At 37.9% G+C, this 22,296-nt stretch overlaps 2 protein-coding genes across 2 annotated transcripts; both read right to left on the bottom strand.

The window, feature by feature from the left end:
- Nucleotides 1-8,670: 8,670 nt before the first annotated feature.
- On the bottom strand, nt 8,671-15,481 carry ift57 (intraflagellar transport 57 homolog (Chlamydomonas)). The gene is made up of 11 exons (XM_035528747.2): nt 15,141-15,481; nt 11,420-11,594; nt 11,101-11,219; nt 10,864-10,951; nt 10,711-10,776; nt 10,235-10,354; nt 9,681-9,752; nt 9,357-9,488; nt 9,165-9,227; nt 9,009-9,075; nt 8,671-8,904 (listed from the first exon to the last, which is right to left on the bottom strand). Exons 1-11 carry the CDS (start codon nt 15,293-15,295, stop codon nt 8,723-8,725), a joined length of 1,239 nt encoding a protein of 412 aa, XP_035384640.1. The 5' UTR covers nt 15,296-15,481; the 3' UTR covers nt 8,671-8,722.
- Nucleotides 15,482-16,404: 923 nt separating this feature from the next.
- Nucleotides 16,405-19,043, bottom strand: cavin4a (caveolae associated protein 4a). The gene is made up of 2 exons (XM_027020851.3): nt 18,515-19,043; nt 16,405-18,081 (listed from the first exon to the last, which is right to left on the bottom strand). The coding sequence occupies exons 1-2, from the start codon at nt 18,893-18,895 to the stop codon at nt 17,452-17,454; spliced, it is 1,011 nt and encodes a 336-aa protein (XP_026876652.2). The 5' UTR covers nt 18,896-19,043; the 3' UTR covers nt 16,405-17,451.
- Nucleotides 19,044-22,296: the final 3,253 nt, after the last annotated feature.

Raw genomic sequence — 22,296 nt, 5'->3', positions numbered from 1 at the left:
TGACAAAACTTTCTTTTTTATTACTATATATCACCCCTGGTCCGTATTTAGATTTCCTTAATGAATTTGCTTATTTTCTTTCCAGTGTGAACTGCCACATGGCATGAATGTAGTTGTCAATTGTATTTTGAGTACAGTATGTACAGATTGCTGAACTTATGAAACCCCTTTTAAATATCTTATGTGTAATGTAATGTATTCTATGTATTATTGTGCTTTCTATATCATATTTTTGGGCTAGTTGTGGAAGTGACATGAAAGTAGTGTTATGATAAATGTGTTTAAGATGTGTGATGCCTTTTTCTATCCAAGATGTAAAGTTTAATATTTTTTGTGGATGGTAAAATCCAGATTGTTCCAAATGGGAGAGTGAATAGATTGTGTGAGTTTGGAGTGTATCTTGTGGAATTTCCACCAGGCTATTAATGTCATGGCTACCATCAAATTGTTGAAACTTGACTGTTTTTTGATTGATAGACTGATACATTTTATATCTCTCCATAATGTTTTTCTATGTCTATCCATATTCTATCTAATATATTGTGTTTTATCCATTTTATTGAAGATATTTAGAGTTCTGTAATGTTGTGAGTTTGATTCTAGGTGATTTATTTTTCCACTAGAATCCACTTATGATGGTACCCAAAGGTTTAAAGCAGGTTGGCAGGGACTGGATGGGAATAATTGAAAACAAATAATTTACTTTAGGTAATATTAGCATTTTAATTGTAGCTATTCTTCCAAAGAGTGTAAGGGGCAAATTTGTCCATCAATCAAGTTTGTTACTTATTGTTTTAATAATTGGAAGCCTTATGTGGTGTAAAGAATATGGATCCATTTAATAAATGATTCTACAAGTCCAAATCTACATAGCATAGTGAATAAGAACTTCCAGTTTACTCTATTGAAAGCTATTTCTGCATCCAAGGTGACTATTGCTGGTGGTATTTTTTGATGAGAGGTATATTCAATTTTATGCAACATCCTATGCATATTGGTGGAGCAATATCTGCCTTTGATAAAATCTGTTTGGTCTGGATGTATTAGTTGATGGATTACTGTTTTGATTCTTTTGGCTAGAGCTTTACTTATGATTTTTGTATCAGTATTCATAAGTGATAGTGGCCTGTAACTAGAGGGTAGTGTGGGGTCTTTATTTGGTTTAGGTGGAGAGAGATAATGACTGTATTCAGATTTGTTGGCAGTGCTTCCATTTTGTCTAAATTCTAGTACCAGTCTGTTAAAAAGTGAAAAAGTGAAGCTAGAATTGGCCAAAAGTATTCATAGAACTTTACAGGGAAACTGTCAGGTCCTGGAGCTTTGTTTTTAGGCATGATTTAAGGCTTTGTGAAATTCTTCTTGCGATATTAAGTTTTCAAGTGTTTGTTTTTGTTCTTCTGTTTAGTTTTGGGAGATTGAATGTAATGTTCGAAACTAATTCTGGGGACATCTTGAGTTTTATTTATATATATATATATATATATATATATATATATATATATATATATATATATATATATATATATATATATATATATATATATATACATACACACACATACACATACACACACACACCGGAGAAGACAATGTTATCTCTCATGCTATGTCCAGTAAGTCCAGTATTGTTTCTTTCGTTTATTTATTTTCTTTTTTGACCAGTGAAAGTTGGGTTGTGATTTAACAGAGTGTTGTAAACTTTTGTTTTGTTTAGTGAATGTCACAATCAGTTCTTGACTGATTTCTAGACATTCACGCAGTGCTTGGAATTCCTTGTGTAATATCTCGACCAAAGAGAATCTGGCGTCCAGCGCAGCTAGTTTATTATTGATGGAAAACACGATCACCACCGCAGGGTGGTGATACTGGTTCTTCCATTACTTCAGGTGAGCTAGGTGGTCGTGGTCGCTTACCGCATTTTCTTCTTTTTATCTTTGTTCATAATGACAACGTTGTTGTAGTAGTCAATGTATTCCTCTTAGGATTCCAGGATGTCCAATGTGCAATTCCAGAGAAAAAAAAAAGAAGATTTGTTTTACAAGATTTTTGTGGTCATCTCGATTCTCCACCATCTAGATTCTCGCACTCTGTCTTGCAAGAGATTGGTCAGTGCGCCGTTGCCTCTGTCATTGCCACATATATGAAATTTTATTCCCTTTTATAAACTTAAAAAAAATGTGTGAGAAATGGGGAGAGAATGAATGCTGATGTATGCACTTGAGTTTGATGTACAAGTATGTACAAGTGTATGATGATGCATGCATGGGTTGTTTGACAGAGTATGTGAGAGTTTGACAGTGTGGGCATGAGAATTCAATAGTGTTTGCTTTGATTTTGGAGTGTTTAAAAAAATGTATCTAGTAATTTTAGTGTCAAAATCTTGCATTTGAATATCACCCAATATTGTTACAGATCACTTTTTTTTTTTTCATTAAAAACCACTGTGGACCTGTGGTTCAGCTGTGAAATTTAGATTGTTAGGGAATTTTTTGTGTGTGCTTGTATGTGTGAGAGTATTATACTATATTTTTACATATAGGCTATCATGCAAGGACAGATAAATATAAATAAAATAATACAACTTTGCTTACAAGACTAAAGACTATTTTTTCCTTCCACTGCCATACAGCATCTCTCTTAATGTGTTGATATTTATTGCCTTGGTCATCCTCTGTCAGCAAAAGGAATGATGGAAAGCAGAAAAGGAAACAAGTGGGAAAAGAAAAAGGTTATAAAGGTCAGATGGCCAGGAGAGATAGACTACTGCAACTCGCTACTTGCTGGTCTTCCTCTAATAGCCATCAAACCTTTACAACTTGTCCAGAATGCAGCAGCACGACTGGTCTTCAATCTTCTGAAATTCACACATTACTCCACTGCTGCACTCCCTTCATTGGCTCCCTGCAGTTGCACGCATCAGATTTAAAACCTTGATGCTTGCCTACAAAACCAAAAATTGACCAGCCCCTTCATATATGAGGTCAATGGTCAAAGCCCGATCCGTACCTCAAGTACTTCGAACCTCAAGTATGGCTCGGCTTAAAATACCTTGCTTCAGGTCTCATGGACGACAAACATCGAGACTATTTTCTGTCCTGGCTCCAAGATGGTGGAATGAACTGTTTGGACAGCAGAGTCCCTTGCAGTCTTCAAATGTACACTGAAGACCCATCTATTTGCAGAATATTTAAAGGACAACTGACACTGCTCCCATATTAACTGACTAAATTAATATTTATTGTAGGCTATTGTTTATGTTGTTTAACAAACTCTAGCACTTATTGTTTATAGCACTTTATCATTGTACATTGTACATAATACCTTATGTATTTTGTACTTCTAGGTATCAGCATTCATCCCTGTATTCTACAGTAGTTCATTGTTTGTTTCTAACCTACTGTACTAGGATATTCTATGAGTTAATGACAAAGCACTTTTGTAAGTCGCTCTGGATAAGAGTGTCTGCTAAATTCCGTAAATGTAATGTAAATGGGAGAAGCCATGGCAAATGAGATGGGTTGAGGCTCAGTAGCATCATGGCATCATTGGTAGGTGTACCTTGGCAGAAAGAGAGAATATATTATTAGGCCTGTCCAGGTACAAGGGTGTGTAAATTGGGGAACTATGTTCAATGATTGACTCTAGCTATGGCAGCATAGCTAAAAGGATGGGGCCAGAAGGAACCACAGGCATGAGGGCACCCTGGAACATCATCACTCCACTGTTTTCAGTCAACAAACATGAGTGACAAAACGTGACAGCATCATAAAATCCCAGTTGACCATAAGTCTCAATGTCCATCTACCACTTTACCTAAGATGGAAAGTAGTTAATAAAATGCCTGACTGTACAGATAGGTTTTCAGCCTAGCCTTAAATATTGAGTCTCAAACATTTACAGGAAGGTTTTTCCATATTGTGGGACCTAGGAAAAGGCCTTACCCCGTGTGGTAGATTTTCTTATTCTTGGTACTAGTAAGGACCCTGCACATTTTGGTCTAAGGTAGATATAGCAAGTCATGATCCACTACGAGTCCTCTAAGATACTGTGGGGCAAGACCATTCAGTGTTTTGTAAGTCATTAGAAGTATTTTATAATCAATACCAAATTTTAGTGGGAGCCAATGTAACAAAGCTAAGATAGAAGTAATGTAAGCAAATGTTCTAGTTCTAGTAAGAACTCTGGCTGCTGCATTTTGAACTAGCTGGAGCATGTTTAGGTACTTGGTGGTACAGCCCGATAGTAAGGAATTACAGTAGTACAATCTTGAATTGATGGACTAGCTTTTCTGCATCATGTGAGGAGGGTATGTTCCTAATCTTTGATATGTTCCTGAGGTGGAGAAAGGTTGGCCTAGAAATATTATTTATATGAGTTACAAACGAGAGACAGGGATCCATAATCACTCCAACATCTGTAACTGTTAAAGAAGATGTGATTGGTAGACCATTGAGTTTCTTTAAGTAATTAGAGAGAAAGAACCTAGCTGTCTGTGGGCCTAATAGAAGCATTTACCTAATGCTTTTATCCAAAGCAACTTACAATTATGACTGAATACAACTTGAGCAATTGAAGGTTAAGGGCCTTGCTCAGGGGCCCAACAGTAGCAACTTCGAAGTCAAGCACTGTAACCACTGAGCTAGCACTGCCCTTCTGTTTTGTGAGGATTAAGTGAGAGAAAGTTTCTCAACATCCAGTGTCTGATATCCTTTATACATTCCCCAATAATAATAAGATGATATATGTCATCTGGTTTGGCTGAGACATATAGCTGAGTATCATCAGCACAGCAGTTGAAACTAGCACAGTGTTTATGTATAATGTCATCTACAGGTAGCATATATAAAGAAAAAGCAGAGGCCCTGGAACAGATTCTTCTGGGACACCATAGCTAACCTTGTTGTATGATGAAAAGTCTCCATTTATGTTAACTAACTGGTAGCAACTGGCTAGACAAGATTTAAACCAGAAAAGGGTTATTCCTCTAATCCCAACAATCTATCAACTTTTTGAGCCTATCTACTAAAATGTTGTGATCTATAGTGTTAAATGCACTCAGATCAAGCAATATAAGCAAAGAAACATAAGCCTGATCAGATACCAACAACAGGTCATTAACATTTTAATCAATGCTGTCTCTGTACTGTGATGAGGCCTAAACCCTGACTGAAAGATTTATTGTATCTGGTTGTGATTCAGGTATGATTTTAGCTGCTAAGATACAGCTATTTCTAGGAACTTGGAAATAAATGGAAGGTTTGAGAACAGCCTGTAATTTGACAGCTGACATGGGTTGAGGTTAGATTTTTTGACATGACTTCTAATTTGAATGAATTAGGTATGTAGCCACTGTTCATGGAGGAGATTATTACATTTAGTAAAGGTTCAGTAAATAAAGTGGCAAATGGATATTAGCCCACCAAAATGAAGTGAAGTTCAAGATGTGGTGCATAATGCAAAGACAGCTTTTGCACAAGGGCCTGATGGGGTGCCATTTCGAGTGAATAAAAATGAACCTGAGCTCTTGAGGTTTTTGTGGAAGATGATGATCGGAATCTGGAAGAAAGGGATTAAGGGATTAAGAGTGGAGAAGAGCATGGGAATCTGTGCATATAGAACAGATTTTTTGCAGTGTGAGCGCAGAGACTGGCAGCATACTTGAAGGTGAATAAAGTAGTTGATACATCAGTATAAAATGCAGGCCTTTCTGGACTTGGAGCATAGTATTACAGCATCAGATTCAGGTAGCAAAGAAAGAGGGTAGGGATCTACATGTGATTTTCTTTAATTTATTTAATGCATTTGGTTTAGTGCTACATAACCTCTCATAGAAAGGATTTGGATTCTTCCAGGTACCAGATAAGGGTACTAGGCTGTCTGAAGCATATTTTGAGGTTATTCAGTTCTGTTTTAGTACAGGAGAATTTATTACATCCTGGCAGAGATTAGAAATTGGCATAATGGCTGGTTGGACCATTTCACCATTAGCATTTACAGTGGCAATGGAGGTAATAATTAGGGCCTCTAAGTGGGTTGTAGGTTGGGAGAGGCTACCTCCAATTAGGGTGTACATAGATGATGTAATGCTTACAACTACTTTGCCGTGTACCTGGTGGTTGCTAGGGAAGATGAATGATATTCTTAGGTGGGCAAGGATGAAGGTTAAACCTAGGAAGTCCAGAAGTCTGTTAATTGTTAAAGAAAAGCTTGTGCAGGAAAATTTCATATTGGAAGGAGAAGTGATACCATCTATACTGGAAAAACCATTGAATGATAAAGAGCAGGTTGTGGGGCTAAAGATAGAACACCAGTAACGAAAGCAGGAAGGAACTAAAAACCACAAACAGCATGTCATTGGACAAGTACAATGTGGGAAATCAGGTCTTAGGTCGGGTGATTCCTGGAAAGCATTTAATAAGGCCAACTCACCAGAAAGAAGGTGAACGATGGCTTGATTTATTCATTAGTAGAAACAAGATGCACATTGTGCAGCAGCAATGTCGCAAGGAAAGCAAGGCCGATGGCTTTAATAGGAAAGTGTGGAGAAAAGAAAAATCACCTGGCAAGAGCTGTGGGGAATGGAAGTGAGTTGCATCAAGTTTTGCTTGGAGCAATTTACAACGTCCTTCCAACTCCACAAAAACTTGGATGGTGGGTAGGTGAAGACCCAAGTGTAAATAATGTGCAGGGGTTGGCACACTCAAACATATCTTATCAGCGTGTAAAGCTGGAATACAGATAAAAAAACTACAGGTCCCACAGTATATTGCATTAACTATGCTGAGGCCAGACATGGTGTTGTACTCTAAAAATGAACAGACAGTTTCCTCTATAGAGCTAACAATTCCATTTGCGGATGCAGTGGATGAAGCTTTTAAATGGAAAAAGCTGACTTTGTGGAGAATGTGAGTTGAGAGAATTTGGGTGGTAGGCACATAAAAAACCAGGAGATAAACATTATGGGATTTCTAGCAAATTCTGCCATATCATTGCTTGTGCAGTTTGCTGTTAGAGTTCGGCATCAGAGGCCATGAGTCCTGTGAAGGAGTTATCAGAAGTAGCTGAAAGGGCTGGTTGTTGTGTCATTGGGCAAAGATGTAGATGTAGATCCAAATGGAATCAGTGGCATGGAGCAGGCATTAACAGTGCCGGCTTTAGTCACTGGGGAGTCCAGGATGGTTCTGTTGTGCTGGAGAACACTTGCTGATATAATAAGTAAAATCCATGTAGAACTGCCTTAGTTGCTGTGAAGGCCTTCATGAATTTTGTGGGCTATGTTTCTAGTGGCATAATGCTCAAAGAAGTGACCTTTAGGTAGTAGGTAAAATCCATGTGGAACTGGCAGTACTGAGCAAGCATTAATGGTGCTGTGGGGCTGGGTACAGGCATAGTCACAGGGATGGCCATCATAGATTTTTTGGGTTGTGTTTGTTAGTGGCATTGTGAAACTGGTTTAGTGGTAGGTGGTGCTAATGAGAGAGTTTATGATCACCCTAGCACAGATCTCAATCCAAAACCAGACCATGAGTAAAATTCAATTTCACCCAGCTCTGCCACTTTTTCTTTTTTAAACAGTGATTGAGAAGTTTTTATTATTATACAGTACATTGAAGGCAAAGAGTAATGTCACTGACGGTTCCACTGGTTGGTCCTTTATGGATGGTTTGTGAGATGTAGCCTGCAGTGCATTAGTACACTATTATACCTAGATTGGCAACATGTCAGATGGTTCCCTCATGGGTCAACTTGCCCTGGGCCCCACCCACACCAGACAACCATACATACACAAACCTACCAATTTTGCATTTAATTTTAAAGTTCTAGCACTAATAAGTTCACACTTGATGATGTTTGATGGAATGGTTCATTTTTATATATTTTGTCAGGGTAAAATTAAACTATAGGCTTAAAGACAAAGCGCTTGCATCATGGACTGAACTTTACTGTAAAATAACTTAGCCTACAACTGACTACCTTCAGGTGTTCCTGTAGCTAATGACTCTTTTAATGTCCCTTTAGAAAATGACTCTTTAGTGAGGGTAAAGCTTTTGTAAACTGTACCCCACATTAGGGCCACCCATTTTACATCAGATTAGGGTAAAATGTAAAAATAAATTAGTAATTTAGTGGACTTTGTACAAGTATTTATAGAACACAACTGGTGTATCTACACAATCTTAGTTGCCCTAAAGAACAAGATTATCTGAATTAGAAATAAAACAAAGATTTAGGTTTCCTGAGGGAGTCAGTTATTAAGTGGAAATACATTTTGTAAGTAGTGTCCTACATGATACACTGTCAATGATACAAGTGGTGGTAAACATTAGTGTACCTTTTAAGGACTAGTTACATTGAAACAATTTTATGACAGCACAAAAATGCCGTCGCGGTACAGTCCATTTACAGCATTCACCTGATGCTTTTTTTTTTTTAAAGCACCTTACAATTATGACTGAATACAACTTGAGCAATTGAGGGTTACGGGCCTTGCTCAGGGGACCAAGAGTGGAAATTTGACATGTGGTGGGGCTTGAACTGTACCATAACCACTGAGCTACCACTGCCTTCACATAAGAGTCTGGCTTATGCGAAGTAATATATTTTAACATTTAAAAGCATCATACATTTTAAATGCAAGAAAAATATTTATAAAGTTAAACAAGCATAATATTTTGAGTAATAAACATTTATTAAACATTTATTCAAAATAGTAAGTGTGTGGTTATGAATAGCTTTGTGTGCTGGTTTCTGTGATGTGTATGGCATGCATATCTCTGGTCATGTTGTTCTTCTCTTTCAGTTTAGCCTGCAGCAGTGTGTGTTCCACCACCCCCATTCGCACATCCATCTCCTGAATCTCCTGCTTCAGCTTAGTCAGACTCTGACGGATCTTTACAACTGGAGCTACATAACAAATAAACATACACCCAAACCAATCATCAGGGTCACAAAATTCTTAGTATAAAAGCCAGCAATCAGTGCGTGAGAGTGTTTGTGTGTGGTTTTACCTCCATCTGACATGCTGCTTCCTTTCTCCTCCATTTCCTGTTTGACTTTTTCTAGCTCCTCACTGATCTACACACAATGTTACAGGAGTGTTAGAAACACTCTGTGAAAGCATTATAGGGTTATTACAGTTACTGTAAAATGTATGGTGGTATCACTTCTGCCAGAGTTCTGGTTCTGTCAGTCACTCCTCCACTGCCGTGCTGATACAACTCCTTAGCCTGATGCACAAACATACACACTATTAACTACACTCTTGCACACAGCCTGACAGATGGGATAAATATAGAGATATCAAATAGTGACATTTCACATTTCAGTGCTGAGTTTTAATTGGCTGTGAAGTTTACCTCGCTGAGTTTTGACTGGGCATTTCGGTAATCTGTAATGAGGTGCTCCAGCTGTGTGTTGATGTACTTCTCTCGACTGCTCACTTTCTCCTGAGTTTTGCTGATCTCCTCCACCAGTTTATCCAGACACCCCTACAACAGACAAGCATATAAACAAAGTTACACAAAAACATAATATATATTAAAGAGTTAGGACACTGGCACATATTTTACTTTCATCTCTCTTTTTTCAGCAGGACATAATACCAAAGATTTATAACGCTAGATGTCAGTTTTTTTAGTAAAAAAATAAAAACACACTTGTCGTTTGTGACTGTAACACACCTTGGCCTCCTTTAGAGATGTTTTGATGCCATCCTGGTGCTGATGCATTTGGCTCACATGGATCCGCCAATCCTTAAAGTTAACACAGTAACTACTCAAAATCAGAAGAAAGGTCATAATTGTTTCATTTACAGCTTTAAGTAACTGGTTTTAAACTCATTATGCCTCATTCAAGAATAAGTTAAATTATTTACATTTAAGTGCCCTACACAGTTAATGGTACTGTTGGTAATGGGAAGCAAAAAAAGGAAATTTTCTCTCATATTGTATACATAAGATCAAACTGTTAAAAAAAACAAGAACACAGCCTTTCACAGCCCTTTTCATTTAAAAGATTAGCCCTTGGATAACTGTGAGGGCCATTAATTTTAAAAAGCACTGTATATGCAGTATTTTAGCCAGCCCAGTATCAGCATTACATAATCAATGTGGTATAAAATGAAAATATAAAAAAATATATGTTTCAAATGTAAATATAAAGATCCAAATGTTTAGGATCCTTCACCACTTTATAACTCTAATAATATTTGGTCTGTGGTTGTTTAGGCTCCAACCTTGATGTCTGAGCGGATGGTGACTTTGAGCTGGGGCAGAACTCTCTCCACCTCCAGATTCCACACAGCATAATCTGTAACTGACTCTAGAATCATCTCTGGCCTTGCCCCATCCACCTCCTACACACACACACAGACACAAAGACATGTAAAAATATCCTCACTCTTAAAAGAGGGTCCACTACCAACAACTGAAGAATGTAGTGTGGGGGTGATTTCTCAGGACATGGCACAAGCACACTGGAGTTTTATTTATAACTGGAATAAGTTTATATATATATATTATCATTGAACAAGGATTTCTCAAATAGCTAAAAACATTTGTTCCAGTTTTAAATAACTAAATAACATTCCTGAATTTAATAAGCATCAACTAAGTAATGTATTGCATTAATGTTTGATAAATGATGAGCCAGTTGACTTTTCAGTTTCAAATAAAATTCATGCCAAAGAGTGTGGCTGGATCTAAAACTCACACGTTGATTGGTTCTGGACTTGAGCTCCTCCAGATCAATAATATCCTCTTCCTCATCGGCCTCTTCCTATACAGACAAATACATGTTTCATGTTGGACCACAGAAGTGATGTGTGTGCATGTATAAAGGTGTGCACCAGTGTGTGAACCTCACAATCATCTCCTCCACTTTGTTAAGTGTGAGCTCAGCATCATCCTCCAGCACAGACTCCTCCTCTAGCTCCTCAGAGGGGTAGACAGGCCTGAGAGAGAAAGAAAACGAGAGAGCAAGACTTCATGTTCTAAGCTCTTATTAGTGAGTCTCTTATATATATATATATATATATATATATATGTGTATGTATGTATGTATGTGTGTGTGTGTGTGTGTGTGTGCATGCACACAAGCTACCTCCTCCAGATAAAGGCTCTACTCTTCAGTGCTTCTTCTGCCAGGCGGTCCAGGACATAACACACATGCTCCCCAGAACCAGATTTCAGCTTAGAGGGAGGGAAATCAACTACTCCACCCTATACGCGCACGCGTGTATGCGCACACACACGCACACACACACACACACACGTCATAAAGACAACAGTACTTGGGGCAATGTAGTATGGGTATACCGTACTTTCATACTGTCTAGGCCTATCTGTTTCTTTGTCTCTCTCACTTTCACACAAACACATGCATGGACAGAGCTCAGTGTTCCTGTGTGGCTATAACTGACCAGTGCCCGCAGTTGGGAGAGGATATTAGAGACAGTTGCATTAGGGTCTTCATGTTCCTGTGGCGTCTCAAATGACCGGCCGCACAGAGTGATGAGCCACGCTGCAACCACACTGAACATGTAGAACTGCTCACCGGGGTTGCTCACTGTGTATGGACTTGCCACAAAATAATGCCTAGGAGAGAGAGTCTTAGAGAAATTAATCTCAATAAAAGTATTGGACATGCATCTCTCAAATGATAGGGCTTCATTGCTTTCATTGCTTCACTGTGGTGCTGGCGATGTAGGCAATATACACAAGGATACAGAGATGTGCAGAGGGGTAAATGCAATGGCTTTTGCCCTCTTTAGACCTTGTTTTCCATACAACAAAAGTTATAGGTCTAATTCTGACCTATGCACTGGTTCTTGTCAACATCTTAAAACAACAAAATTGGTTTTGAATGTATGGTAGCAAGCAGGTCACCTACCCATTCCAAAGTATTTAACATTTCTGAATGCCATTTTTACAATTGTGGCTTCCTAGCCAAGGTCACAAATGTGTATATCTAGCCCCACAATGAATTAGCTGTTTATAGGCTAATGTGTGCCTGCTCCCCTCTAGCAATCACTGCATCAATGAGGAGAAGCAATAGAAGCAGATTACAGATCAGGAGAGAGTTTTCTGTTTGTTTGAAAAAAAGTCAAGATTTTATTTTGATCATAAATGAGGACAAACTTAATTTAATACTAATATATTTGATTATAGCACTCCAGAATCATTACCCTCATGTCAAAATATAATGCTTACATGCTCAGTTGGTGTTTCCAATTTTGTGGTAAAATATAATTGCAGTCTAGTATAGCTTAGACTTTGTATTTATTTAAAGTCACAGGGAACACAGCATAAACTTGAGTGTTATATTAAATATCTACCAAAGCTTGAATGAAGAAGAAATGAGATGCAGATAAGTTAAATTGTTCAAAAAACAGCTGAATCTGCTAATCAGACCTGTGTGAGGGTGAATTTTATGTTGAATTAATTACGCTTTTTTGAGGGACACAAAGGGGAACATGGCCATTCAGTCGAAAAAGTGAAGAAAGAAAAAACTAAAAAATTATTTCTTAAAGTAAATGCTTATATACACTTTACCCAAGGTAAACTACACTGACATTAACTACAGGAGTGCCACAGCCCTAGACATTTATGTAAAAGGCCAGTTTTTTCATCCTGATAGGAAAACATTTATTTCATCAGCACCCATAAATAAGACTTATCTGATTCTGCACATTCAGAATTATTTGCAAAATCTTCACTGGTGGGTTTTTTCCCCCCACTTGTACCATTATATTCAGCTCTGCTTGAGTAGCATAGCAGGTTGTACTGCTATAATACTTATTATACTACAATTTTTTTTTTTGTATTTTACAAAATGATTCCTAGGTCTTTAAATTATTATATATGTTTTAGCCAGCTACGTAGGCCATTCCATTGATATTAACTTCAATGGAAACAGAAATATTGATGTTGACAAGGTTCACCAGCAGAGGAATCAACATTACAATTAATAGCTAGCTACAGTTCTTTTAGCTCCTTTTTAATAAGGCTGTGTCACACCCCTGTCAGCACTCAGCCAAGATAGGACCTACGCACAAGCCAATCACATCCCTCCATCACAGCACACCTCACAGTTACCATCCTGGTCTCAATCACCATAATACTAATTACTAGTCAGTCACAGGCAATAGTGCAACTTCTAAATGCGGGTTTCTTTTCATGCTTGACAAAACAATAACATTTTGGCATTTTCTATGCTTTTAATCATTTTGGTGAGTGGTGTCAACATACATATAACCCTCAAACAGTAATGTCAGGTTGCACTGGTTTCAAAATGTGTTGGTCCTCTAGCAGTGACTTCACATGGTAAAGCGCAAAGCTTTATCCAATTTACACCAAAGTGAGAAATTCTGTAGAAATTAAAAGTTGTCAATTATTCAAAATTGGCATATGTATACTGTGTAAACTAAGTTATTAATGTCAAGCACTCACAGATTAGGTTCTTTGGATCTTTAATTAGTATATTAAATAATGTCAAGCAAAACTGCCAAACTATATTTGAAAAGTCTATCTAGCTGTATTATTTTTAAAAACATTATTTGCCTGGTTGACAAAAAGTACTCTGCAGTAAAAAAAAAAAAAAAAAAAAAAAAAAAAAAAAAAAATTTATATATATATATATATATATATATATATATATATATATATATATATATATATATATATATATATATATATATGTGTGTGTGTGTGTGTGTGTGTGGTGTGTGTGGGTTTTTTTTTGGTTTTTTTTTAAATAGATGAAAGAGGAAATGAGTGTGTGCTGAGCAGGTAATTTGAACAGCAGAGTTTCCAAGAAGGCAGCATGTCTGCAAGTCCTTATGTTCTTATTTTTATTATTTTTTATTATCTTATTTTATTTAATGATTTTCCCAACTTTGGCATGTAAATCTTATTTAGCTATGTAAGTCCAATAATCACATAACAGGTAATATATATTCTGTAGTTCATTTTTGCAATTTATTTAAAATGATGAATTACAAACACAGAACATCAATTCTAGGTGGACAGGTATATTCTATGTGGTGACAAGTTCAATTTCACTAAAATTATGTGTCACAACCTCAGGATCCTCCAGAACCTTCCAAAAGGTCTCCAGTATAGACTGAAGAACACTGTGTGGACAGACATGAAGTAAAAGTAACTGAAGCCTTTTATCAGGTAGGTTCAGAAGTTAGAGTGACTGTCTTTGGATAACCATTCTATTATTGTAAGAGGCTAGTGAAATAAACAAACAGATTGACAGCTCCTCAAAGATAAGCAAATGATGGGAATTAAACAATTATATTGCAGTGCTGTCAGAATAATAAAGTGCTTCTTTCCACAATTACTGTGAATTGTTTCTGCTTTATCTGAAACGGTAAATTTCATTCCATTACACTTTATGAATCAGGAGTGCTAAAGCAGACAGACCTATTAAATGTTATAAAAGAAACTGTTACACTGGGTGGTGGGTTTCCATATGGAGGGGATCTGGTCTGAGCCGCTACTATTCTCTTTGCATCCGATAAGGGCAACCTTTGAATCATGGGCATTCACGCATTCGGTTAGCCTTTTTAACAGGGTAGATTTTTGTTGATGTGCTAGATGCATCTGTTATTACTGTTATAGCATGATCCAGCATTGCGACGACATTCCTGGGTAATGGCAGGATGTTAGAGCCTTCACATTGAACCTTCACGTGTACTTTAATTTAATGTCAACCTAATTTGCTATGGCCTTAAGCCTTAAACGGGCCTATCCCTGACTGCATGCAAGCGAGAGTCACGAAGCGCGACAATGTGCGGTAAATCCTGACATGGGAAAAATCTAATAACGTAACAAGTAGCATTACATTTTACAGCCTAAAGTAATTCGTGCTGTTACAAGATGGCAGGCAATAAATGACAACCAGCTATACAATTCTGAAACGTTAGCTATGAATTTTGCGTCATTAGCCGGGAAATTAGCTAGCTAGCTAGCAAATACTCTCAAACAAACCTCGCAAGATAGCTAGCTAACTTTTCTAAGGCAAACAAATCTATTCGTGTTTTATAAATTAACCTAGCTATCTTGGCTAGCTATAAAATAGCTAGTTAATGTAGCGAACTACATGATTCAGTTTTAACGTTTAAAAGCATTTACCTGGACAAAGGTTTCATGTTGTGCTTTACAAGAACTTGTTCTTCGTAATCCAGCAGTTTTAATTTATCCAGCAAGTCTTCCATAATCACGAACATCTGATGCTGTGCTCCTGGACCCCTTTCATCATCTTCTACTCGCTTACTATCGTCTGCCATGTTTTTTTTGTCCAACTAGTATCTACTCGGTTGTACAGATTTCATTAACTATGTGCTGATGAACAGGTTTTGTGATTTCGTTGCACTGAAAGCAGTGATTGATATTTCAACGTTAATTATTTGGCTGGCTAATTGACTAGCCGATGTAGGATACGAGTGGTTTGTTTTAGTAACTGTTGTCAGGAAATGAGGGTCCAGTCAGATTAACACGTGACTAAGCGTTTCATGAAGTTGCTTTGCTGAGGTACTGAATATTTTAGATTGAATGCTAAATGACAACCTTTAATTAAGTATTATGAAAATCTGATATTATACATAATTACAAAACCTTTGGAAAATAATTATGGAAACAAAAAGATTGTCTTTTAGTGTATAAGTTTCTTTGATAAGTGTTTGCATCCCTGTATTTAGCTGTACATGGTAGTATGTTAGTGTTGTTTTATGGTTCCTGTAGCAGCACAGGTGCATGATTTTTGTTTCTAAATATATGATATGAGCCACTAAACCAACATTTGATAAAGTGTATCTTCATGTCTATGTGTGTGTGAGAGAGAGAATGCCAGCAGAGCTGCTCAGCTGTTCATATTTATTTCAAGTCATCTTTTTATAGGCAACTTGTCAGATACACACACTCCTAAAAATATACACACTTTCTCTACTACACACCCTATAGATTATAAAGGTTCATGGAATAGGCAGAGTAAATCAGTAATTGATCTTTGAGTTCTGTAGTAAACATTATTGCTGATAACTGAAACTGAACATTTTATGGGTGAATATTTCAGCTGCTGTTGTCTTTGTAGGTCATTGAGTTAGTGTTAATTAAATAGCTCACTAAATTGATAAAGACCTGGGCCTCTTTCATAACAGTCTGTGATGTCATATTGACCAATGAATTTAATTTATCTAATTTCTGATGCTCATTTAGTTGTAAATACCATAAAATATTTTAATTGTTTAAATACATCCACTTCATTGACTGTTGTGTGTGAGAAAACCTTATTACTCATTATTTTAGAGTTGGTATTTCACATTCAAGCAAACACATGATTGTTCTGTACAGAATTGAGACACCATTCTTATACCACACAAAATACTCAGAAAATACATTTTTGTTACTTCAGTACCTTTTAATTCAACTCTTTTAATTGTTTTTTGTACACGAACAATGTGAGTTAATCATATAAAAAAAAACTTAATATAGAAAGACCAAAGCTGTGAAAGAAAGGTGAAACAGAAATAATTTTATTCTCCCCCTTTAGATTTTTTTTAGTTACTTTATCTTGTACATACCATATGTAACAAGTAGAGACTGAAGACTTCTGAAATACTTTACGCACACACATACACACACACACTCATACTGGCCAACTTAAAACCTTATAATTACCACCCTATGTTATAATTATGACCACCTTACCATATGACCACCTTACCATAAAAACAAGCAGACATTTCCCCCCTCTCTCTCTCTCTCTCTCTCTCTCTCTCTCTCTCTCTCTTTCTCACACACACACACACACACACACACACACACACACACACACACACACACACACACACACGCACACACACAAAAACATATCATTGTTGCAATTGAAATATCTAAAACACTTCCAAGTAGAAATGCTCTCATGTCTTATAAAGGGCTGCTTGCAGATCTGTGAGGCCTTTGTCCTGCTCAGTTTAGTGTCTTCACTTTTCCAGTACTTTTTTTATCAGCTCACAGACTAATTATCATGCCCTTTATGGAGTGGAGCAGGTGTGCATATGCAAGTGATGCTTCAGGGCTAGGAGTGACAAACACTGGTCTTTGCAGTGACATGATCCCCATGACTGGGAGCTATAATTATTAGTGATTTGGGAATTATGATGTACAGACAACTGTTGCAGTCTCAATAGTTGGCTACATCTTGGATTCTTTTATCTTTGCCACAATTTTTTGAGACTGAGAGGTTTTTAACAAGTCAAATTTGCTATGAAATAGGCTATTACATCTACACTCACACACATACACATTCTAACTGTCTCGTTCACTTATAATTTCTATTACTCTTTCTCACCCTCTTTTAAAGTACATCATTCATCTCTAAAATGTGAAAATCTTTTTCATGCTTCTTGTTTTCTCTCTTTTTCTCTCTTTCTACATATCTACTTCACTTCTCTGCCATTTCCATGGTGAATCTGCTTTGCCCTTCTTCTAGAATACGAGTGGCTCCCTCCTCGGATATAGGCCCTTCCCGCTTACTTTCTGTAACAACCTCTGTGTAGGTGACCTCTGGGCTGGACTTTCTGCCTTTGGGTGGTGTCACTGCAGTCTCGGCCGCAGCACCCTCCTGACCTTCGGCGACGGCACGTTCCTTCTTGAGTTTGATAGTGGGCGCTTTCTTCGTGATGTTCTCCTTCAACCTCTCACCACTCTGGCGCATCTTCTCCCTCTGCTCAGGGGGAATGATCTTCTCTCCCAGGGTGTTGATCTTGGTACCCAGAGTTTGGCCTGTCTTGCTCAGACTTTCCTTGGTTTTGCTGAGATTCTCACGGGTTTTCTCGCGGGTCTTGCTCATGTTTTCCTTAGAAAATGCTGCTTTGATGTTCTCAATCCTCTTCAAGCCAGTTTGCTTCAGCCGTGCTGCCCGTGATGACTCTGCTTCCTCGACCACCATGTATTCCTCGTCAGATGAAAGATCTGCAGGGATCTCGTATTCGTCAGGCTCCACCTCCACATTTGCAAGCCCCTCCCCTTTGGGGGTTTTTGTTACAGCAACAGAGGGAATTTGAGTCTCACCCTGAAGAAAAAAAAAAGACAGACAAAGATAGAAGACAGAGAAAGCAGACAGAGAGAGATAAAGATTGTGGGGAAAAAGGTGGATAAATTAATCCAGAGGTACTACAGATTTCTCCACCCTCTCTTTCACTAGGAGTCAGATATAAAACAACAACAACAACAACAACAACAACAAAGTAGCTGGTCAGTTAAATTCTGTTCCAATTAACTATCACTGATTACTAAATCAATTGGATTCAAGGTGGTGAGCTGAAGACCTTGTTCTAATTGCTTAATTTCCAAGTTACTTCCTTGCATATCTATTTTCCATTACTTAAGGAAATATAAGATTTTATATTTAGGTTAAATTCAACATATTGCCTAAAAAAACATACCTTGACCATCAAGACTATGCAAATGCATTACCATTACTCTCAGTATGTGTGCATGAGTACCTGATAGATGACCACTCTGAACTTGTTCCTTGTGAGAAGTTCATCTTGCGTTGTCTCTACTTTCTTCACCCGAATGTTCTGTTTCTCCACACGTGAACGCACCTCCTTTACATGAGTGCTCACCCGCCGGGCCTTCTGCAACAGCTTGTCCACTGTGGTTGCTGTGGCACCATGATCCTGAGCCAGTTTGAGGACCTCTGATTGGATGGCAGCAACGGATGTCTCAAGCTGCTGTTGGCGTTCCTCCATGCGCTGCTGGCTGGCCTGAACACCATCGATGATGGTGGAGACGCGTTCTAGCAGCGACAGGATAGACAATGCTGACACCGGCTGACCAGACTCATCTTCAATACCCAAGATAACGTCTCCTCTCTTGTCCATCTCCAACACTCTCACACACTCAGATTGTGGCTTGGAAAAGGTAGGTCCTCACACACACAGAGATTTTGGGAGGCAGTAGAACAGCCAGGCTGTGAGACCTGGAGCTGAAGACTAATCAAACGCAAAGACCCGCCCTCCCAGACAACCCTTACTGACTCACACAACCCACACACACATACACACATACTCATCGCAGAGATATAAATACAACTGTAAGAGGACACTGGAGCATTTTTGGAGGCAGCAGTACAGGGAAATGGAAAGCCCCACTCAGAGTGTGTGTATGTACATGTGGATTATATTAAATTGGTGAAATATTATATTAACCTTTATGAAATATTTACAAATGGAGTGGTATAGTGTTTGGTGTGGGCTGTGTATGTATGGGTAAGTGTTAGGGCAGTTACTTTGGCTTCAGAAGGCTTTGTCACTAGCAGACCCCTAGGAAAATTTAGCCAAGCCAACTGAAGACAGCAGCTGCAGCTGCCGTACACACTCACTCACACACCGTAACCTGAGCTAGTGTGTATTTTCTCCTTGTGGAATTCAAATCCAAAACCAATTCTTATCCTGACATTTAAAGACTACACATCCCAGTGTGCACCCTGGTTATTAGGTCCATGTGACATAGAATAGCTGTTAACATTTTCTGGGAAACCCAGTTAGGGGAGGTGAGAAAAGAACCTCACAGTATGCAACTAGATGTGGTAGACCAGCGATGCCCAGCTCTGGCCCTGAAGGTGCAGTTCACTGCACCAAATACACCTGATTCAACTCTTCAATTAGCTTCCTCCTTTAGCTGCTGTGTTTGATTTGAGAAATCACCAAACCGTACTGCACTCTTTCCAATCATCACAAGATATGTACATACATATATGCATTATTGTAATATTCTAATGAGGCATTTGATATTTGTCAGGTGGTACCGTACATAATCAGATTTGGAATAAATCAAAAATATTTTCACTATTTTCACTATAGTGGTTTCACTATTGTTCTGTGTAATGTGCAGACAGGAATCAAATGTGAAATTATTATTTTTAATGTACTAGTTAGCAATTATTAGACAGAAATTATACTGTTTTCAGGTATTTTGACATATTTGGAAAACATTTGTTGTGTACTATTCCAAGGCTAAAAGGTCATGTTTAAGAAGTTTAGTACATGTCTGCATGAATTCCTACATGAAGTAAGACTATGTACCTAAATCATTCAAACTAGCAGTTATCAAACCACTGATCAAGAAAGCTAACCTTGACCCATGTTAGTTGTCAAACTATAGGCCAATTTCAAACCTTCCTTTTTTCATTTAGAAAGTTGTAGCTCAGCAGCTAAGCTCATACCTGCATCAGAACCAAATACATGAAGACTTTCAGTCAGTGCATAGTATCAAAACGGTGCTAATTAAAGTAGTTATTGTCCTGTTGTTGACCTTTAAACTAGGTTGTGTCTCTTTGCTCATATTGCTTGACCTCAGTGCAGCATTTGATGCTATAGATCACATTTTACTATATAGACTTGTTAGGATTAAGGGAATAGTCCTTTCCTGACTTAGGTCTTACTTAACTGATTGTTACCATTTTTTGAACATAAATGGTGACATTTCAGCATACACCAAGGTTAGCTTTGAGGGTCTGGTCTAGGGTCCATTCCATTTCTTTATATATACTACATCTGGATAAAATTATATATAAACTGTGCTAGTTTCCACTGTTATACTGATGACAGTTATATGTTTCAGCAAACCAGAGGGCAACATCAGCTAAATATTATTGAGAAATTTGTAAAGAACATTAATAACTGGATGTGGAGAAACAAAACCTATTAGAATCGCTCCTATTAGGCCCATGGGCAGCTAGAAGTAAACTCTCTGATTATGTAATACATTTTGATGGTTTCCCAATTACACCATATTAACAGTTAAAGATCTTGGTGTAATTATCTACCCCAGTCTGTCCAGTTTGAAGTACATGTAAATAATAATTCTAGGATAGGCTTTTTCCACTTCAGAAGCATTGTGAAAATAAGAAATATACGATTGCTACATGATGCAGACAAGCTAGTTCATGCATTTATCACCTCCAGATTGGACTTCTCTAATGCCTTGCTATCTGGTTGTACCACTAAGTTCACAGTTAGTTTAAAATGCAGCAGACAGTGTTCTTACTAGAACTAAAAAGTATTTTAGTATTTTATCACAATACTTCAATTTTAGCTACATTGACTCCCAGTCAAATTTCATATTGATTCTAAAATACCTGTAATGACATACAAATGAGCACTAATGGGCAGCAACATGGCTTGGTGGTAAGCATGTTTGACTCTCAGCACTATTGTCTTGGGTTTGTGTCTCTATTGAGTTTCCATGTTCTCCCTGTGTCTGTGTGGGTTTCCTCTGGAGTTTCTAGTTTCCTCCCACACTCCAAAAACATGGAGGTTATGTCGGTTGTGTGAATGTGACCTGTGTGTAAGTATATATAGATATCTGTGTGTGAATGTGTGCTGTAATGGTTGGTGCACTGTCCTGGTCTTAACCTCTTCTCCTTCCCCTGCACATGGTACAGTCCCCCATGGGCCTGTGGCTTCTGCTCTCATCGGTGTGTGATTGATTGTAAAAGCTGATATCTGTCTGTAAAGTGTCCTTGATTCTGAGAAAGGTGCTTTGTAAATAATAATAATACAAAGCACTGCCCCACCTTATGATCTGCAGGGGCAGTGTTTTCCTATAAAGCTCCTATGCTATGGAATAACCTTTCTGTAAATGTTTGAGACTCAGATACAGATATTTAAGGCTAGGATGAAAGCCTATTTGGTTATTCAGGCATTATATTAAATACCTTTCATTTTAGGTAAAGGTGTAGATCTAGGGGTTCATGGACAGTAAGAGTTATGGTTTGCTGTGATGCTGTCAATCCACCTATTTTTTTGTCCGTTTGTTGGCAGAAATTGGCAGTGCTGATGTTCCAGGGAGCTCTCATGTCTGTATTGTATCTGGCTATATCCTTTTAGCTGTGCTGCTATAGCTAAAATTAAAGTTGTTGGAGTCCACTCTTGCTCATTAAAAACCCTATTTTATAAACTTTAGTATTTGGCCATGCCTAATATCCTCTTTCTGCCAGAGTAAATCTACTCCAGGTGTCATGTTGCTGCTGTGCCTTGTCCCATCTCTGCTGTGGTTCCTCCCACTTCCACCTCAGACACCCTCTCTCCACCAACCTGGTTCCCTCCCCATCTCTGAATAAGGAGGCTCTATGCTGACTGTACAGTTGTTTGTGCTAGATGGGTTTCTGACACATGTATTGAACTACTAATTGACTTCTAGGAACCAAAAATGAACCTCTTACACTTCTTACTAATTTGGTGCTTTGTTTATATTGTTCCTGTCATGGTGTCCAGTGCTG

Source organism: Electrophorus electricus, chromosome 11, assembly GCF_041902795.1.
Source record: "Electrophorus electricus isolate QZ-2024a chromosome 11, ASM4190279v1, whole genome shotgun sequence".
NCBI lineage: Eukaryota > Metazoa > Chordata > Actinopteri > Gymnotiformes > Gymnotidae > Electrophorus > Electrophorus electricus.
This window is presented reverse-complemented; position numbering and strand designations above follow the sequence as displayed.